At 40.8% G+C, this 19,409-nt stretch overlaps 2 protein-coding genes and 1 long non-coding RNA gene across 8 annotated transcripts in view; 2 read left to right on the forward strand and 1 right to left on the reverse strand.

Moving 5' to 3' along the window:
• The window catches only part of LOC128075548 (uncharacterized), a 16,926-nt gene extending 8,464 nt beyond the window's left edge, over positions 1 to 8,462 (forward strand). Inside the window, exons 1-5 of one of the 4 annotated variants that reach the window (XR_008203884.1) lie at positions 847 to 946; positions 1,782 to 1,871; positions 3,410 to 5,301; positions 5,394 to 5,515; positions 8,226 to 8,462. This is a non-coding gene — a long non-coding RNA (uncharacterized LOC128075548). Of the gene's footprint in view, positions 1 to 846; positions 947 to 1,781; positions 1,872 to 2,747; positions 5,302 to 5,393; positions 5,516 to 8,225 lie in introns of those variants that run through there. The other 3 variants (XR_008203886.1, XR_008203883.1, XR_008203882.1) reach the window with 3 other exon arrangements.
• Positions 1 to 8,584, reverse strand: part of DZANK1 (double zinc ribbon and ankyrin repeat domains 1) — a 19,707-nt gene extending 11,123 nt beyond the window's left edge. Inside the window, exons 1-10 of one of the 2 annotated variants that reach the window (XM_052672261.1) lie at positions 8,351 to 8,584; positions 7,620 to 7,773; positions 7,315 to 7,432; positions 6,855 to 6,939; positions 6,010 to 6,131; positions 5,422 to 5,504; positions 4,907 to 5,024; positions 3,873 to 3,986; positions 2,659 to 2,751; positions 811 to 933 (exon numbers count right to left, since the gene is read on the reverse strand). In XM_052672261.1, coding sequence (XP_052528221.1) covers positions 811 to 933; positions 2,659 to 2,751; positions 3,873 to 3,986; positions 4,907 to 5,024; positions 5,422 to 5,504; positions 6,010 to 6,131; positions 6,855 to 6,939; positions 7,315 to 7,432; positions 7,620 to 7,773; positions 8,351 to 8,459 — 1,119 coding nt within the window. In that variant the 5' untranslated portion in view covers positions 8,460 to 8,584. The other variant, XM_052672252.1, reaches the window with a different exon arrangement.
• POLR3F (RNA polymerase III subunit F) lies at positions 8,482 to 19,315 on the forward strand. 2 transcript variants are annotated; one of them, XM_052672304.1, is made up of 9 exons: positions 8,482 to 8,737; positions 9,082 to 9,199; positions 9,972 to 10,039; positions 11,036 to 11,103; positions 11,801 to 11,913; positions 13,172 to 13,315; positions 14,141 to 14,248; positions 14,827 to 15,018; positions 19,097 to 19,315. In XM_052672304.1, exons 1-9 carry the CDS (start codon positions 8,646 to 8,648, stop codon positions 19,205 to 19,207), a joined length of 1,014 nt encoding a protein of 337 aa, XP_052528264.1. In that variant the 5' UTR covers positions 8,482 to 8,645; the 3' UTR covers positions 19,208 to 19,315. The 2 variants fall into 2 exon arrangements, with proteins under 2 accessions (XP_052528264.1, XP_052528274.1); XM_052672314.1 differs by lacking the exon at positions 19,097 to 19,315 and adding an exon at positions 15,656 to 16,266 and having other exon boundaries at positions 8,485 to 8,737.
• Positions 19,316 to 19,409: the final 94 nt, after the last annotated feature.

Raw genomic sequence — 19,409 nt, forward strand, 5'->3', positions numbered from 1 at the left:
GTTTTCCTGGGCCAACTGCCAGAGCCCATCTGGGTTTCTCTGAATGGCATCTCATTCTTTGGGTCTGTCGACTATATCACACAGCTTGGTGTCATACACAAACTTGCTGAGGATGCACTTGATCCCCCTGTTGATGTCACTGATGAAGATATTAAAGAGTAGTGGTCCTGGTATTGACCCCCTGTGTTTGCATATAGGGGAATGTTTTCAGTTTTATGTAGACTCAGCTCACAGAAACAAACAAAAAAGTATTATACTCTGGGAAAATAATCTTACCTTGAAATGCTATATTAATAAAATACACGCTGAAAGAAACTGTTCATATTGATTGTACCATGCAAAAATTTTACTGAGCATTCATTGAGAATGTATTTCTCTTTACTTAAGGCCTTCAGCCAAAACAGTTGCATGCATCATCTCATCTCTGGTAGCTGCCTGAATAGACAGATGATCATAGCCCAGGATGTAGGAATGTAGGAAAACTGGAGTTATGTTAGTGTATGCTTTAACTCTTAACGAATAAGTTACTTTGGCAGAGTGCGTGGCTACTGCATCTCAACAGATGGAGTAAGGTGATGCTCACTGATCCATGGCAATTTATTTACATCTCTAAACTCTTTAGTCATTGACTAAAGTGGAATCAAGATATAACCTCAGCCTTTATTTTTTCTTTATCCTGTGTGCTTTAAGCAAGTGTTTTGATAGTAGTAACTACGTGCTATCTGACAAGAGCTTTGCAAAGAGAAAATTGTAATTGCTGCAGCTCACAGATGAGCGAAAACAGATTGGTCAACAAAAAGACCAGCGTACCTTGGCTCCACACCAGTCACAAAAACGTGCATCACAGTGGTTCACACGATTGCATTTTGAGCAGAATACTGTCTTCCCTTGCTGACTGGTGTAAGGTGGGGGAGGATCTCTTCCCAACGTGGGCTAATAAAACAAGGTAAGCATTAGGTAGAAAACAGTTCTTACAAAGAAAAGTTCAATGGCTAAATAAGGTGAAACAGGAAAGCAAGCTGTGTTGATAACATAAAATTCAGCCTAAAGGAATTATTTCAACATGGAATAAGCAACAGACTGACTTTGCTCTAACTTGCCACTTTTTTATTTGCAAAGCCACAATAAAATGTGGTACTAATTAATTTACTGTTTGTTTTAGTACAAAATAGTGCAAAAAAAAAAAATCTTTTGCAATCTTGTTCTTTTACAGTGCATGCTTATTCATATGGCCCCATGCATAAGTATATTTGGAATCGACAAGGAGGTTTCTCTCCTGGTAAACTTGTACTTTGAAATCCAAAACACAAGAGTTATTTTTCTCAATACCTTTTAAAAGCTTTCTTGGAGTATGTTAGGAAAGTGTGTGCAGACAGCGAGTTTTCACTCAGCTGATATCTGCCACGTGGATATTTTTTTGCACACATTTACCTCATACAAGTTATATATTACCTACTTTTTCAACTACAATTTACTTACACGGTATGCAAAAGATTTTTTTTTTCATCTGAAACTTCCAGAGGCTGAACATAGATCCTAACTAGGACAAATAGGCATAAAATGTTTTATTAGGTTTTGCTTCAGGGAACTAACAAGTCTAAACATGTTCTACATCTAAACTATTTAACAATCATAAATAGCAATATCAGTATTATTACTAATGATCAGTTAATCAGTTATTCAGGAATTACTCTTGGTTATCACCAATCAATATTAACAGTAAAGTTTGTAGAACATTGATAATTAAATGAGCATTTAACTTTCTTTCTTGGCTATTACAGAGCTCATTGTTCATGTCACATGCCCAACTTTATGCAGTTACACATTAATGCCTACATTCAGTGAAGCAGTTAAACACATGATCTTCTTAGGTAAGTAAGTACAGATTCCTACTGAAGTTCACTTTGAAGTGACACCTCACTGGCTGTACCAGAGACCTTTGCATCTGGCTACTGATGGTTTTAAAACTCAGGATGTTGCCATAATGATCAGATTTTTAATTGCAAATTGTTATTCTCTCGCTTCTACTTGAGAATCTGAAGAAGTGAAATGTATCCTAAGCTTTTCATACAAGACTTCTCTCTTCCAAAGTAAAACTAAAACTCTTCCAAGGTATTCAATAAGCAAACTAAAATGAGATCTGAAGCAAACATCAATTTTAGAGGGAACAGTTACTTTTTTTTGTGTGTGCAGAGTCAGCACCAAATACAAACATGAGAACTTCATCTACATAGGGGCAGCAGCAAATGGAGATAACAAAAATAATGTACAAGGCGATTTTGTTTTCACAAAGTAACTTAAATCAATGAGAACAATCTTCTTCTAGTTCTCTATTGCAATTAAAAATAATTTGAATACCAGCAGGACTCCCATGGAGTCACAGCTACCTGTTTTTAAAGAGCATCCTGAGTTTTGACAATGGCATTTCCAGTCCTGATTTCCACAGGAGAAATTTGAAAGTATAGGATACATTTGCATAATGCTGAGCTTGTCCTTTGTGATGGTGCATGTGTGGGAGTACTGATCCACAATATGGCATGTGGGTGGGATCCTCTGCTTTTGTAACATAGGCACACAGGGCCATGACTTCTGCTTTGAAAAGCAAATAATTTTATGGTTTGATTTCAGTAATGCTACCGCAGCCGACACAAGCCTTACCATCTGTGTTTCAGGCAGTTTGCTTTCACAGGTCACGCAATGTTTAAGGTGAAGAGGATTTCCTGTGCCACATGCCTGACAAATTACTTTGCCCTTTTAAATAAAGAAAGAACACATTTCATACAGTATTTGAAAACAGTGAACTACAATCATAGCAAGAGGACTTTATCTTAGAAATTGCTGTGCTTATTCAGCTCTGCAAGTAGAAGAGAGACTAAGTCTGTGCTGTGGGCTTCAGATTTTTGTTAAGCTGTATTGCCTGATTGTCACACATCTGCATATCTTTGTGCCAGTTTTACTTTATTTAATCTACAGTACAATTCACTCGAGATCCAGTATCAGTACCTGCAGGCCTTTCAAATCATTAGTGTCAGCTTGTTCAGTCACTGCACTCATGCACAACAGAGGCAGCCATATTTGCAAGGAAAAAACAAAAACCTTGTTTTGTCGATTATGTGTTCCTGTGCTTGTCAGCCCTGCCTCGGGCTGCTTCACAGGGCTGCTAGGAACTTTTATTCCACTTTATTCTTAGCTTAAAGCCCTCCTTATCTGGTCAGCCTGATAAAGATATTTTGCTAGCCAAGATACCCTTGCCCTGTTTAATGAGGTGGATCCCATTTCTTTTAAGGAAATGTTGATCCTCAAGCAAGGTCCTGTAATCATAGAAACTAAAACCCTTTTGTCAACAGCTCCACAACCAATTGCTGATGTGTAACATCAGTCCCCACTTCACAACCTATTCCCTCAGCAGTACAACTGAGGAAGGTTCCCATGGTCCACATGCCCACACATGGGGAGTATTTTGTAGGGCCAATTTTGTCCAGTTAAAGCTATCAGTACTTTCAGATCACTGACCAAGACTGCCCTGATCCTTCCAGCTGACCTCTACTGAGCACTCACAATCACATGAGGTAAGCAGAGTAATCAGAATATACTTAATACACTTTATTGATAAGATGATCCCTACTAAATACAGTTCCATGCATTCCTGTCATTGGGGCTTCTACCTCAGGTGCTCCTCAGCATGCTTTCCTGAGCTTATGTGTTTTTGCCTTTAATAATTATTCCTATCCAAGCTTTTTTAACCCTACTAACTCCTAATGCTGCTTTAAGGTATTTCACGTTAGATTCAAAATATTCATAGAGTTGTCACCTGTTAAAGAAATGCATGCCAGGAGTTAAATTACTGAGTTGTTATATTTATTCTCAGTTACCTTAAAGCAGGTGTTGGTTTGGGGCTGCAGTTGTGGATCTATTGGTGACTCACACACAATGCAGGTGGGCGTATTCATTGGCACGAGATGTTTGCATTCAAGACATGGTGCCATCTGAAAGAAAAAATGTATCACATCTTATTAAGGAGATCATTAAGGTTATCATGAGATCTTTAATGATACTGTGACAGTTTGCCACGATATTGTCATTAATGTCACAATATTGTATTTTCTATATCTTGCTCATTAGAGTTTCTATCAGCAGCAAAGTCAGTGGACTGACAGCAGAAAACAAAAGTTGACATTGATCAAAGAGAATGCTTTACTGATACGTGTGCCAGAAAGGTGCTAAGTTACTTCACAGTCAATTTAAATGCTATCATAATGTGTGTAGGCAGCTCAAGTCGTTGTAACTGTGAACTACAGAGGTGCTCAATATTTTCAGTCATCTCTTGAAACTACAGCATTGTCTCAGACAAGACATCTTTCTGAGGATACAGGAGGAAAAAAACAACACCATTGACTCATTAGATAGGGTTATTATCTCCTGGGAAGAGCTTATGGAAGACAGTGGAAGACATAACTGCAAAAACTTAGTGTTCTGACATACACACCACTGTTCAAATCTGCAGGCATATTAGATGGATCTTCTACAGCTGTGGCATAGACACTAGTTACTAGCTAACTAACCTCACTAGTTAGCACTGAAATAAGATGCATATGCAGCTCCTGAAGATGCAGTCGTTGTTGCAGGATGAGGAGGAATCTGAATTTGGTGATGTTTCCTGGCACAAGTGAATAAAATACAATTTACTTTTATAAAGTTGTCCTTATTAAAATATGTGGCACCTGCAGCAATCCAGTTAATTTTGCCCTCCATTGAATAACTACTTTGGTAGTTATTCACTGCTGAAATTTCCAAACAAAATAAGAAAAAGAACTTCTCCAATGAAAGAGTGACTAAACAATGAACATGTAATTTGCTGAGGAAGTTCCTCCACAGAGGATTCATTGTGTTACGATGTTTTGCTGACCTGTGCTCCTTCAGGGGATGGGAAGCGGCGCACTGACATGGGTGGGATAGGAGAGCCACATTCCTGGCAGAAGTGAGCCGAGGGGTCAGACAGGCGAGGTGCAGAGCAGTATGCACATCTGAAAACAACAGCAAGCTGGCTGATCTTGTTTTGGTGACGTACTGGTGTGTAACAGTGACAAATCTGGAACAGTTTGTGTCTGGACTTAGGCCACTGATTTGTAAATTGTGGCTCCTAGTCTATGGTGGCTCACCAGGCCGTTCCCCAGTGTCTTTTGCAGGAGGCTGAACAACCAAGAGCTTTGCAAGGTGGAAGCTCTCTGGCTGCTGCTACAAAGTTTCATGATTTTTACTCACCATATAAGGTCTACTGATACCTGAGCTGCATCACCTACTGTGAGTATCTGTTTTGCTTTTCTTATTTATAGCAGAGTCTCACAGCATCATCAACTTGGTTGTTGGAAGCAATTGCTCTGTTTCTTTCTAAGGACAAAGATGTCAATGGAAGTCATTCACCTGAGGAAATCTCTGTCTCTCTGGATCCTTGCCACCTGTGTGCTTGCTAGGCTCTTCCGGCTGGGCACTGCAGAACTGGCAAACTGAAATAAAGGTAATTCTTTTGCATTAATTAATGTTTGCCAAATGCATACAAAATGCACATAAATGCATCTAGCTAATACAGCTAAAGACATGTGATTTGAGACAAAGTGCATTGAAACGTACTGCTTTAAGGAATATCTAATACATTTCCCATTAGCTGTATTAGTGATCCAGAGATTCTTAAAAAAAAAATAAAATTGTCACATCCACGACAGGATGTTTAAATCTTAGGTTTTAAACATTTGTTAATTGCAGTTTCAGTAATGTATTAGAAAGGGATTTGTAACAGTGCAGGCATTGGTAATTTGTCATGCTTGGTTTTGTCTTTACTGATAACTGCTTTCCCACTGAAGCGTGCCTTTACCCATAACTTTAAATCAGTACTGTACGGTGCAGCCAAAGGCACTAGTTTCTGAGAGGCTGTATAAAAATGATCACAGATTTTCACATCTTTCTCTTTTCTGGACAGACTTGTGCAGTTTTCCTCCATGCCCCTTTCCTTGCCTGTAAGGACTCTGTTGGTAGTGCTGAGGAATCCTCTCCATACCCTGCTGTTCCCAAAGGGCTGCTCAGGAGCTGTGGTCCTTGCAGGGGCTTGTGCTCAATCTTTCTTTCTGTCTCCAAGTCTAAAATCAAAGACTTGTTATTCTACTGGTATTCACTTCATACAGTTAACGTATATGTCAATATGACTATTTCATACTCTCAAATTTTAAATTTCAATAGGCAAGCATATTTCTAGTCGCTCATACCTGATTTTCACATCCATATTCTGGGTTAAAACAAACTGCGTGGAATTACAGGAAATAAAACTAGAAGAAACCTCTTTCCTTTCCAAAAGAGCTTCCTTTTATATTTTCCTCAATTTAGTTTTTTTTTCCTTCCTGCATTTCAAAAACCAAGAGTAAAATGCACAGACATTAATGTGATTCCCTGCTCTTGAACACTCCCATTGCTGTTAGCACAGGCTAACAGCCTTTATGTATAAAAATCCATCAAGCTTTCGTTTCTGCCTTGTGGATTTATTTAAAATCTTACTGCAAATAAATTTGCAATCCCATCAGTTTAATGTCATTTTCTTATACAAGATTGAGCCTTCTTATGTTGCTCAGAAATGAATCACATTTTTTTCTTTTTAATAAGCAACCTGGTATGTATAGAAGGCAATTTTTGTTCCCTATGTGCAGTGTTGAGAAATGGAAATTGGATTTCTCAGAAGATGTTTTGTCCACTGAGATGTTTTTTAGAATTATCTATATTTTAACGATGACATTAGGTGAAAATCTTGCACTGTATTTTCAGCTAAGAGAAAAGAAAGTCTATTCTGATTTCCTGCAGCAATACCATACCTTGAAATTCACTCCAGGCAGGCTTGATTTCCACATCCAGACCATTTTTCTTTAGTTTTGTAGTAAACATTTCATCTTCCTTCTCCTAAGGAGTGATTTCATTTGGAATACTTAGGATTGGTTGCTTTTTGCTCTAATCCTTCCTTGCTGTAGTTATTTGTTATGATTTTAAAGGCATATAATTAAAGTATTTATTTTCATTGTAAGCATTTGAAAAATTTAGAGGATAAATGTATTTTAAGTATATTTAACCCGAATTGGTCATGACAGAACAGTGAGAAAAGAAAAAAACATTTCATTTTATAAATTTCATTTTATAAAAAGGATTGAGGCTGCAAAGATGAGCAACGGGGAAAATAAAATATGTAAAAAATACAGGCAGTCAAGGTTTAATCTCTAAGCACTGTCATACATCAAACTTTCTATATTCAGACGAGAGATTACAATTGCTAAAACTTGCCTGTGTTGTGACATCTTTTAGGAACTTCTTGTCATCATCTTCCATAGAGAAGAGGATGTTTGGTTGCTTGTACTCTACTAGAAACACCTTTGTTACAACAGCACTCTCCCTGCAGTCCCTGAAAGTCAATAAATAAGCTATTAATGAATAAAAAGCATTATGAGAAAGCAACCCAGAAATCTCCTGGCCAGGGAGATTGCTGCCTCTTGTTTGCTAAGTACAAACTTCATTAAACCGCACGGCTTCAAGCCACTGCTGCTTTTTGTCCCATCCAAAACAGAAATAAATTAGACCAGGATACTTACTTGGTAACTGCAAGAGCCTTGACTGTTATTTTCCCAACTGGTAACGTGATAGGACTCTTATACTTAAAAGTGTTATGCTCTCCATAGCCAGGTTTCCTAAAAAGTTCTGGTTTACTTCCATCTAAAGTGTAATAAATAGAGACCTCAGGTGTATCTGAACAACACAGAGAAAGTAATTAGCCAAACTGTGCAGGAACTGGAAAAAAAACCAAACATCATCTCTACAACTCTGGAAATATCCAGTACTGTGCTTGATTTTCTCACATAATGAAGCAATTACATAAAAGTTCAGAACAAAACTGTCCTGAGACTAGCTGTTGAGAGCACTAATATACTAAAATAACCCTGGTCAGCAATATTGTTTGCATGTAAAAAAAAAAAATGCTGGTGCAAGTATATTGGGTGTACCCAAATAGGTAATATTGCAGGGTACTTAAAGAAGATCATAAACTGCAACAGGTTGCCCAAGGAGGCTGTGGATGCCCCATCCCTGGAGGCATCCAAGGCCAGGCTGGATGTGGCTTTGGGCAGCCTGGTCTGCTGGTTGGCGACCTGCACACAGCAGGGGGTGGAACTGGATGATCATTGTGGTTCTTTTCAATACAGGCCATTCTGTGATCCTATGATAAAGATCGCAAAGACCACAATCATCTGCAAACAACGGTATGGAGATTAAGGTTCAAAGGATCGCGTAACAAAAGGTTCTACGGAGGCAAAGCTGCAGTTCGTACCTGACTTTATTTCTAGCCGAGTGCTGGTGTCTATCCGGTGCTTGGCCCTCCCTGGAAGAGGGCTCCGAAGGGGTATGACCTGCGGCACCGACACGGAGCCCGCCGTCATCCTTCTCAGCGGTGATCTCTAAACCGGAACGACAACAGAAAAGCAGACGATGATTTTTCTTGACAACAGTGCGATCTGAGCCTACGCGTCCCGCTGCTCGGCAACCGGCACCGTCGCGCGCAAGTGACGTCACCTCAACGCGCCGCCGCGATCCGCCGCTCGGCAACGGGTCCTCGCCGCGCCTCGATGACGTCATCTCCCCGCGCAGCCGAGTCCGCCGTCATGGCGGAGGTAAAGGTGAAGCCGGAGGTTCCCGACCCCGTGGACATAGAGAGCAGGTGCGCTGGGCCGCGCCCCGGCCCTCTGTGCTCGGGAGAGGCTTCGTGGTGCTGGGGAAGCGGGGAGCGGCGGGGCTCGGTGCGTTGCTGTTGAGGCTAAAAGTTAAGTGGAGCAGCAGCGCTGTCAGGAAGAGCTGAGGCCGTTTCTCCATGAGGTGGAGAGGCGTCTTGGTAGGAAGCGGGGCCGGGCGCTGTGTCTCCTCACTGGCAGTGGCTGAGAAGCGGTTCGTCCTTACTTCTTCTGGGCTGTTCTTTTCCTTCCGTCCCGGCTCTGATAACCTTTCAAGGGACTGGTTTGAGGCGCAGCAGTCTTTGGTTCCCAAACTGCTTCTCTCCTTTCCCAGGATCATCGAGCTGTGCCACCAGTTCCCTCACGGCATCACGGACCAGGTGATCCAAAATGACATGCCCCACATGGAGGCCCAGCAGCGAGCCATGGCCATCAACAGGCTGCTCTCCATGGTAGGGTGCTCCCCACTCCCTCGCGTTGCTTCAGCCTGAGGCTCTCTCTCGATGTCAGTGGCTGCATGGTAGCACCCAGCCCGGCAGGACTAGGAAGTTCATCTTTGGATTTCGTGTCATTTGCTGTAATTGGCAGTTTTCGCAGCTTAATTTTGGTTCTCATAACCACTTATGATCACCGTGACCACTTGTAGTGCTCACCATAACCTGTTAAAATATATCTCAGAACATACTGATTCCATTCTGTAATACAAAGTTAACATCTGTTGTGTGAATAATTGGCCTCTGTGAGGCATTCTCAAACCTGGCTGGCAGTTTTCTGGTGATCTCTACAAAACTGAGAACGTAACCAAACAAAATAAGAACCCCCGTCTCTTCCACTGGAAATCAGAATTGTTTAACGTTCTTGTCCAGTAGAGCTCTCACTTGATATCTGGGTGCAAATGAGCACTTTGGTGGGAAGTATACAAGAGCTCAATGTCCCTTGTACAAGGTGAAAGTTAGGAGAAACAATAATGGGAAGTGCACCAATGTTGTGGGAAGAGGCTGGAACTGTATTTGTTATTTCTGATAGCTAATGATAAATGGATGGTCATAGGGGAAAGATAATATCCTCAAGGATACTGTTGTGTCTAGCAGTAAGAAGTGTTGTTTTTTCTTTATTCAGCTGATAGAAAGTAAATGTATTTTCTTTGCAAGCTGAGATTTTTTGCCACGTTCTGAAAACAAGCAGTTAGAAGGAAGGTTAATGTGCTGTGCCTATTTCCCACAGGGGCAACTGGACCTTCTCAGGAGCAGTTCAGGTCTCCTGTATAGAATCAAAGAGTCTCAAAATGCAAGGTAAGCCTTGTGCTTATGGAATAAATACTTGGACACAGTTGTGCAACTGACGTGCAGCATTGTTGGGAATGCAGTAAGGAATTTAATGTGGGCTCTATGATAAGGAGGTTACAGAATTTAATTGCTTGATACGCTTAATTCCCCTGAGTCAATCCTGAAAACTGTTCTATGATTTCTGCTGCACAGAGGCTACCGTGAGGCTCCAGCTGTGAATTGCTAGCAGAATTCTTCATCTGGCAAAGTGATCTGTGTGAGCAGATGTGTATGCTCAGATGAAACCCAGCTGCAGCTTGGCCACAGCATCTACAACTGTAGTTCTGTGGTCTTCCTCAGCACTTACAACAGTTCCAGAAGACCACTTGATCTGTTGTTGATGCTCTTTATTTGATTTATTAAAATGTACCTTCAAAAAAGTCATGTTTTGTGATGCCTATGTGAATCTGAGTAGGAGATGCCAGGATTTACTTCTAGAAAGAAACGGCCTTCAAAATTATCTTCTGTGCACGCATCTCAACTTCTCTTTCCAATGCAGTACAAAAAGATTCCTGAGTTCAGGCTTAGTGAAGTCTCAGACCAGTGAAAAGGCACGTTGTGGAGCTTGGAGCACTCTGCTGTCCCCTTGTTAGGACAGTTGATCGTGAGTTATGCGCTGTTTGACCTTATGCAGTTGTGTTAATATATGACTCCAAACTTCTCATTGTTAAGAGAAGTTGAGTGAATCCTGCTTACCCTCATTTTTAATTACGAATATTATTTTTTTTTTTTCAACTGTGCTGTTTTCTCTTTACTGTGGCTTCTCACTGGCAAGCTCAGAATGATCCAGAGAGATTTGGTGTCATGTATTTTATTTGCCAATGGCTGGTTTATTGTGTAGGGCTTCTTTCTTCCTTTGTGCGTTGTGGTTTTTTTTCATTGAATTTGTTTTTGCTTTAAAATAAATCCACCCTCTTTCAAACTTAAAAAAAAAAAAATCCCGTTGTCTGTTCTACTCCACAGTAAAATGAAAGGCTCTGACAATCAAGAGAAGCTGGTTTACCAAATTATAGAAGATGCAGGCAACAAAGGTAGTTTAAATAAATTATAATGGTGAATGGTAGTAACTTTGTTTATGGAACTTTTTCCATCCAAACTTTTAAATTCTTGTCCAGGCAGTACAGATATAAAATAAAGAGTACACTTTACAACTCTGTAGCTGATGTTCCATGTGTCTGCTTATTAAAAACAAAGGAAGACATATTTTTCTATTAAAATAACAAATTCTGTGGTCTGACCTGTTGGGACCTCTTTCAAAATATGAAGTTTTAGAATATGAATTATGGCTTATTTATGGGACTGTGAAACAGAGGAATCTGTACAAACACTCATCACTTAAAAGACAACATTATATCTCTGCTGGATTTAGTAACTGCACTAACAGCAGAACCCACTGCTAGTAACAAGGCTTTCTTAGGAATCTCTGCACTCCTGTTGAGAGAGAGCTGGTAGAAGTAGCTGTAATGTTTAAAGCGAGTGTGGATACTAAATGTGCAAGAACAATTCTGTGAGGCCAAATGAGGTGAATGTATAAGAGCTCCCAGAGGTGGAGATGGTGACTGTGGTGTGAGCTTTTTCTTCTGTTTTATCAGGTGATTTTTATTTCGTCCTCTTTTTCCCCTTCCCTCCCTTTTGCTGAGGAGGATTGGAGATGCATCCTTTGGCTGAGAGAAAAAAATACCTGCTTCTCATAATTCATTTCTGTTCATTTCTGTGCTTTTTAAACAGGTATTTGGAGCAGGGACATTAGATACAAAAGTAATTTGCCTTTAACGGAGATCAACAAGATACTGAAAAACTTGGAAAGCAAGAAACTAATTAAAGCAGTTAAATCTGTGGCAGTGAGTAGTTTGTGACTTGTTTTTTTTTTAACATTTTCACATGTTTGCTACATGCTGTGTTTGTTTGAATGTGGAACAGGGAGCAGAGAAACCTTGTTCTGCTTCCAGCTTTGTCGCTGCACGTGTACCAGCACTTCACTCTTCAACACTTATAATGTATGTTTGAGGTGTGCCAGATCCAAGAGGCTTTAATTTTTAATAAATAATAAACATACTACTAGCAAAAGAATTAATAATGTAAGTAATAAATACATCACTGCTAATATACTGCTCTATTACTGTTCACACTACTGTTAATGGCATACCATTATTATCAAATCAACAGCTTCAGTGCTCTTAATTAGACGAAACTGTTGTCATGGTTCTGTTCCCTTTTCTCTGCTGTTCCATGTGCGTTCTTGAGGACATAAAACCTACTCAAGAGCCTGGGTTGTTTCAAACTTTTGCTTCCGGCATCCCAGTGGGCTTTTAGGTTTATAGGTCAGCAGCTCTGCTGTCTGCAGGCATCCACGCTCCTGCCATCTGCACATCCTCCCTCTGTTGATTGCTGACTTGTGTTTGTACTGAATTCTTTTCTGTTTCTTGACTGGGTTTTCCACCATCTACCTACCATCTTCATCCACTGTTTCCATCTAAATCAGCAACCTGCTTATGAGTACTTTGTCTCCCTGGGTCCCAGTTTTGCTATGTTTGTACAGGAAGGTGGTATCTCTTAAACCAATACTTAAGCATTTGTAGCTGTGTATGGTAGCAGTGATACAGTTACATACCTGCAGGTGCCATAGTAAAGTAGTTCTTCTCTGAAGATCCCTGAGCAGCCTTCAGTTATCTGATTGATACTGGACATCTGTTGTCTGAAAAGTGTTAAAACATTTGATTCTTAGTCTTGGTTATTCTATTTTGTTCCAGTTACTCAAGCACTTTCATATCTTACATGCAAATAGTCCACATACCAGAACAGGGCTATTCTTTTCAGTACTTTTGTCATTCTGTTGTAATGCTTATGCAGCATCCTGCTCTGCCTTACCTGCTTAATTGCAAATCATTGGCATGTGCATGTATTATTTGGGCACTCTTCTGGTTTTCAGCTCAGGTCCTGTCTTGTTGCAGAGCCTGTTGCATATAGCAATGTGTAAATCTTCTCTGTATGTCCATCTAATCTAGGAGTTGTATACATCAATCCAGGTGACTCAAGCTGTCATTACTGTGCCTTAAATTTTACTTTCATCTATTCAGAGCTGTGTGCTTTCTCTACCAGGCATCCAAGAAGAAGGTGTATATGCTGTATAACCTGCAGCCTGACCGATCAGTGACCGGTGGGGCCTGGTACAGTGACCAAGACTTTGAGTCTGAATTTGTGGAGGTGTTAAATCAACAGTGTTTTAAATTTCTACAGAGTAAGGTGAGAGCCACTACTGAATCGATCCTCCATCTGTGTTTGCAAGTAATTCTTTTATTTCTAAAGTCAGTGACAGACAAGGCTTAAGTTTCCCATAGTGCTTTCTGTAAGCGTTACACTGTTTTGAACCCTTCACAGTGGGTGGAATCTTCCTTCTCCAAACTGCAATGACAAGCTAGGCAGCAAAGGCACAGGACCAAAAAAAAAACAACAGCAAAAGTCCCTTTCTTTTTTTTTCTCAAAGCTCTCATTTCTGAGAGGGTAAAAGGCACCAGGCAGTCAGCTCTGCCTGGAAGACAATCTCCTCTAGTATGGCTGAGGGAAAAGCCCTCTACACTATTTACTAGATTGACTATTTACACAGATTTACTACCTAAATCTGTTCTACACTAAACAGATGGCAGCATTTTTCTGTTTCATTAAAAATATTTTAAGCAACACCAGCTACAGCAGAAACACTTTTTTTTTTTGCCAAGAGAACAAAAATGCAGATATCATATCAATATAAATTCATATAATAATATATTCATTATATTCATCAATTCATTGATATTCATCAATATATATATAACTTCATATCAATATAAATTACTGTGTAAATTTTGTGTCATACTCAGTGTAAAATTTATGTTTGGATGTGCACTTCGTTATCTTGCTTACATCAGTCCTGAGGACATAATTTTAAATGATTTTAAAAAAACAAACAACCAACATGTCTCAGAAATGGTTTGCAAAACAACGCTTTGCTCTCTGCCCAAAGCTGAGCTGTGAAGAAAGCCCTGGCAGTGAGTGCTGACTACAACTTGTCTTTTGTGTTTTTTTCCTCAGGCAGAAGCAGCTCGAGAGAGCAAACAGAACCCCATGATACAGAGGAACAGCTCATTCGCCTCCTCCCATGAGGTGTGGAAATACATCTGTGAGCTGGGTATCAGTAAGGTCAGCATAAATTGTCAGTATATGACTGGCTATAGGAGCTAGGTCCTGCAAGTTTGGTGAGTGCTCCAGTTCCCTGCAGTTACTGCAGTGGAGGTGGAATTGGCTGCTTTGTTGCTTCTTGAGGATTGCCAGTGGTGCTGTATGGGATTCGAGGATAGCCCGTACATGTGGGTTTTCAAAGACACGTCAGAGCTTTCACAGCCTGAGGCCATTGTTGGTCACCACCAACAGGCTTTGGTATTCTTGTCTTTTTTTTTTTTCCACAACTTTTTTGTTGTACGATGGGAAATACATCATGCTAAGATAATGTAGATGCCTGAGGTGCATAGGAAAATTCTTTTGGGCTAGTCAAGGCTAATGCAACCCAAAAAGTCTTGGGAGGGAAGGCGTTTGTTTGCTTTTCTTTTTGTATCTACACAACCTGATCAGGTGCCCAGTGAGAGCTGTACCTGTACCTGGGACAAATTAGAAGGGCTCCTCTAAGCATTTGTTACTTGTGGGGGTTTGCTCTTGTTTCCCCATTGCAGAACTTAGTGGCATATGTCTTCCCTATATTTATTTTACAAATTGTTTCTTAGGTAGAATTGTCTATGGAAGACATTGAAACCATTTTAAATACACTAATATATGATGGAAAAGTGGAGATGACTATTATTGCTGCCAAGGAAGGGACAGTAGGCAGTGTGGATGGACAGATGAAGTTGTACAGAGCTGTTAGTCCTCTCATACAACCCACTGGATTAGTCAGGACGCCCTGTGGACTCTGTCCAGTAAGTAACAAATTCTGTACATGAATAGTGGTGCGTGACCATCTGAAGGGCTGTATCCAGAACGTGCAGCTGGTGTGAATGAAGGTTATGCCTGTGAGTGATTCTTGTGGGTTTCTAAGCCAAGTGTGCTCGTGATGCTCATGAGCATCATTGGTGATGCTTTAACTATGGTGTATGGGGCAGAGCCTTTGGCCCAGGCCATGTCTATGATTTCCCACTTAACATGCTGACTCTTTCCTTTACTGTGTGTTACAGAGTGCTTTCAAGTTCAGCCTGTTCTAAAATATAACTTTTTATTATTTGACCTTGTGTTCTTTGCCTATTTATGTCTTTTTTTTTAAAAGCTAACTTACATCTGTCTAGCATTTCGCCTCTTCTGCAAAGATCATGAGTTGATTCATAGGTAAAATTTGCCAGATGTGTCTGTTGCATCATTTATGACAGTGGGATCTGTTTTGCTTTCTTGTGCTCATGTTGCTCTTCCTCAGAGCTGGCACTGAACTTCCTAGACTTTGTTCTTAGCTAGACTACTGCTTTTCTGCTTAGAATAGAGACAGAGTCATGAGGTGTGCTATTTGTAGTGAACTCATGCTTGCTGTATACAGTTACTGTACTGACACAGGTCTTTCTTTCCCAGGTTTTTGATGATTGCCATGAAGGTGGTGAGATTTCTCCATCTAACTGTATTTATATGACAGAATGGCTGGAGTTCTAGAGTGAAAGAAATCTGTAAACTCAATCCATTCTTCACAGCTAAGATGACAAAGCAGCTTCTAAATTTGTGAGCAACTTCAGGATGTGAAGTTCCTTTGCCTTTTTTAAGTAAACTTAATGCTGCATCATTAGTTTGTGTGAGCAGTCCTGTAAATGGACTGAAAATCAAACCAGCACTGAAGATCAAGGCTGAAGTGAAAACATAGATCCCATCTTGTACAAAATGCGGGCGCGTGACTTGAGAAGTGCCACAGAACAGCTGTGTGGTGATGCATCACACTTAAGGATTGTGTTGAGTACTCAGCGGGCACTTTGAAAGAAAACAAGTCATCGGCTGATCAGAAAAACTTGCTGTTGAGCATTGCCAAGAATTAGATCCTGAACTTGGCTTTCAGACAGCGCTGGTGGGAGCTTAAGTCCTAAAGCTGATACTTTTTTCCCGTATGTAAAATAGAAATCAATGATTCTTTACCATCATTCTTACCTACTATAATTTATGATTAAAACTGTATTTGATTTTTTTTTTCTTATCTATTTTTGTGCTTCATTTTCTCCGCTGCTGTCAGGGTCTGGTGATATTTCTGTTGCATTTACTGTGTGACAGCTACAGGATTATCTAATCAGTGCTCTGTGTTCTGGCAGCTGCATCGTGGACATAAATGTCAGCTGAAATTCTGAATGTAAGTATTCTGGGAAGATGTGTTTTCCAGATGAGAAACAGCTCTTCTGTTCTGGTAACCAGGTACAGTGAAAAATTTTATAGGCTGTCTTTATGCCCTGAGGATTACAAAAAGTACCAGTGACAGCTGTTTGTACGAAAGTACGGTTTGTGATCTGAAGAAGGCATGATAGTGGCATACCATCAAAAAGCATAGTGTTATCTTCCTGTGATGTAGAGCCAATTTCATAGAATCACAGAATCAGAAGATTGGAAAGGACTTACAAGATCATCTAGTCCAACCGTCATCCCATTACCACTGCTTCTAAACCACATCTCACAGCTCCTCCTCCAGGCGCCTCTTGAGCACTGCCAGGGACGGCAACTCCACCACCTCCCTTGGCAGCCATTCCAGTGCCTGACCACTCTGAGAGAAAAAGTTTTTCCTCATGTCCAACCTAAACCTCCTCTGGCACAACTTGTGGCCATTTCCCATTGTCCTGCTCATTGCCTGGGAGAAGAGGCCAAACCCCTCCTCACCACAACCTCCCTTCAGAAGTTGTAGAGTGCAGTGAGGTCTCCCCTGAGCCTCCTCCAGACTGAACAATCTCAGCTCCCTCAGCTGCTCCTCATAAGACTTGTGCTCCAGACCCCTCACCGGTTTTGTTGCCCTTCTCTGGACACATTCCAGTGCTTTAATGTCTTTCTTGTAGTGAGGGGACCAAAACTGAACACAGCACTCGAGGTGCAGCCTCACCAGTACTGAATACAGGGGGGTGATTACCTCTCTGCTCTTGCTGGCCACACTATTTCTAATGCAGGTGAATTTGTGCTTCTTTTGAGCATAGCCTGATATGCTCCTTCTCTGTGCACCTCTAGACTCATGAATTGGCCATAATGTATTAACTGTTTTCATAAGCCTATTGCCCTTTCATGGTGGCCAAAGACATGCTGGAACATGGACTTGTTCTTTGAGGCAGCTAGATACAATTTTCTGACTGTTATCTGGCAGCATTAGGGGTATGATACTGTCTTTGGAAATGTGTGTTCAAATCCTGCTTTGAAAGTAAACAGGCTTTTGAACGAACAGTTATGGAAATTAATTATGTCACCTCTTCCTTGTCCTGTAATCAAGCAATATCTTGAAAAGTCAGCTCATTTTCATAAATGAGAATATTGTGCATATATGGTACAGCCAGCCGCCTCTCCACCATCTACAATAACAGAGGGCTGGGCTGAAGTACTAGTGGGCAGAGCAATGTAGATATGTTAACTCTGTTGGGAGAGCCCAGTCTCAGTACAACTTGCTGCCTCTGGCTTAGCTTTGCAGGATGTCTACCCAACTACTTTATCTTTGTGATGGCCTCCCAGCACTCACCAGAAACCACTAGTGGGGTTGATTGCAATAGTGGACCTGTTGCATCTGTCTGTTATCAGAACTCTGTCTGAAAATAAGCCCTTCAGGACATTTTTGGGGGAGGGTGGTGGCCAAGCGCTTCTGCAACTGAATTTTTGTCAAGCAAGGAATTCTGACTCCAAGTAGTAAGCAGTTAGCTAGTATAGACAGAATTCTGGAGGACAGGCTTCTAGAACGGAATGGGAACAAGTTTGGTGGTGTTAGCTAGTGTGTGCACCCACAGCTGGCTGTTTCTTTTGTTGGCAGCATTGTTTCTTGAGGTGACAGGGATACATCTCTTTCTACAGAGGAAGAAGTGTTGTCACAAAGTGGGGGGTGAAATTATGAGGTGTTTGTTCTTTCTCTGCTGCCTTTAACCATGTAGCACACTGAAGCCTGAGAAAACTGCTGCTTGCTTCACTGACCTTAACCTCAGCTTCAGGCATCTGTTATGTGGCTGAAGATAATTTCACTGAGGTGTGAGGCTGGGATTGCCTCTTATGAAGGCAACCTAACACAAGAGTCTGCATCCTGTAGCAGCAGAAATAATGCAAATTGTGCTCTGCCTCAGCTAGAAGACAGCTTTCATGGAAATGATATATCGTGCAAGTGTGTCGCTTCATGCAGTATGGCCATATTTACTGGCAGTGAGAAAAAAGAGACAGGGCCTATTGCCTATTCTCTGGGAATGGCTGTAAGGAGTGGAGAGCTGGCCTATTAAGCCCTCTCAATTCTGTTTCATTTGTACTGGCTTCATCTGGTTTAGATGGCCTCACCTTTGTGGTCCACAAAGTTATTTCACAGTGTTGCAGCTGTAACAAGACGTCTTAAATTTAGAAAAAAAATCTACCTATAGGGAAAAGTGAAGCAATTTCTCTTTGCTATTTGTAAAATAGGAGCTTGTATGATCTGTTTCATTGAGAGGGATGATCTTTCTGTCATTCTGGATCTTCATGAATCTCCATGGCCTATCACCTTGTTCAAAAAGGGAATAAATATAAAAAGGTAACATTAATAAGTTCAATCTTTTTTTCCTTCCTGACTTCCTTCAGTTTTCTTTTCTACCTGGCAAAGCTGCCCCCTTTACAATGTGGTATGAAATGTAAATGTTTAATGTTTCCAGGAGCATTAACTGCAGTGTCAGGCTGTACTGTGAATGGAGAGAAAGTACAGCTCACAGGTACTGTTTAACGTGCCTAGCCTTTGCAGTCCAAAGTTTAAGACGTTAATGGCAAACTTAAAGCTTTGATAGTGAAAACTCTGGTTGATTGGCTATTTAGATTTCCCTTTTTTCTTTTTTTTCATTTTAGTCTGCTTACACCTCTTACCTCTATGGGACTGGTGGAGCAATGGTTGTTTACCTGATGCTGTTTGAGTGCCATCTTCTGCCTCACCTGGGTATGGCTGTTCTGAGACTCTGAAAAGAGAGCTCTTAGGCTATGGGTGTCCAACCAGTTAGCTTGCCTGGGCCTTGTGGAGTGAAGGGGAGTTGTCTTGGGCTGCATACAAAATATGAGGATTGCTCTGAATGTAATGCCTCCTGTCTTATATTTTGGTCCACAAAATCAGAGGCAGATGATGTTATGGTGGTAGAGGTTGAACCTTCCCATCAGTATCTCATTA

The sequence above is a fragment of the Tympanuchus pallidicinctus genome, unplaced genomic scaffold (genome assembly GCF_026119805.1).
Source record: "Tympanuchus pallidicinctus isolate F22 unplaced genomic scaffold, pur_lepc_1.0 scaffold1, whole genome shotgun sequence".
Taxonomy (NCBI): domain Eukaryota; kingdom Metazoa; phylum Chordata; class Aves; order Galliformes; family Phasianidae; genus Tympanuchus; species Tympanuchus pallidicinctus.

Bases quoted from the DNA above. Each gene is read 5' to 3' on its own strand.
- POLR3F (XM_052672304.1), top strand. From the start codon at position 8,646: ATGACGTCATCTCCCCGCGCAGCCGAGTCCGCCGTCATGGCGGAGGTA. The intron at 9,200-9,971 runs GTAGGGTGCTCC...TATTTCCCACAG, and splicing joins TCAACAGGCTGCTCTCCATG to GGGCAACTGGACCTTCTCAG. The intron at 10,040-11,035 runs GTAAGCCTTGTG...TCTACTCCACAG, and splicing joins AAAGAGTCTCAAAATGCAAG to TAAAATGAAAGGCTCTGACA.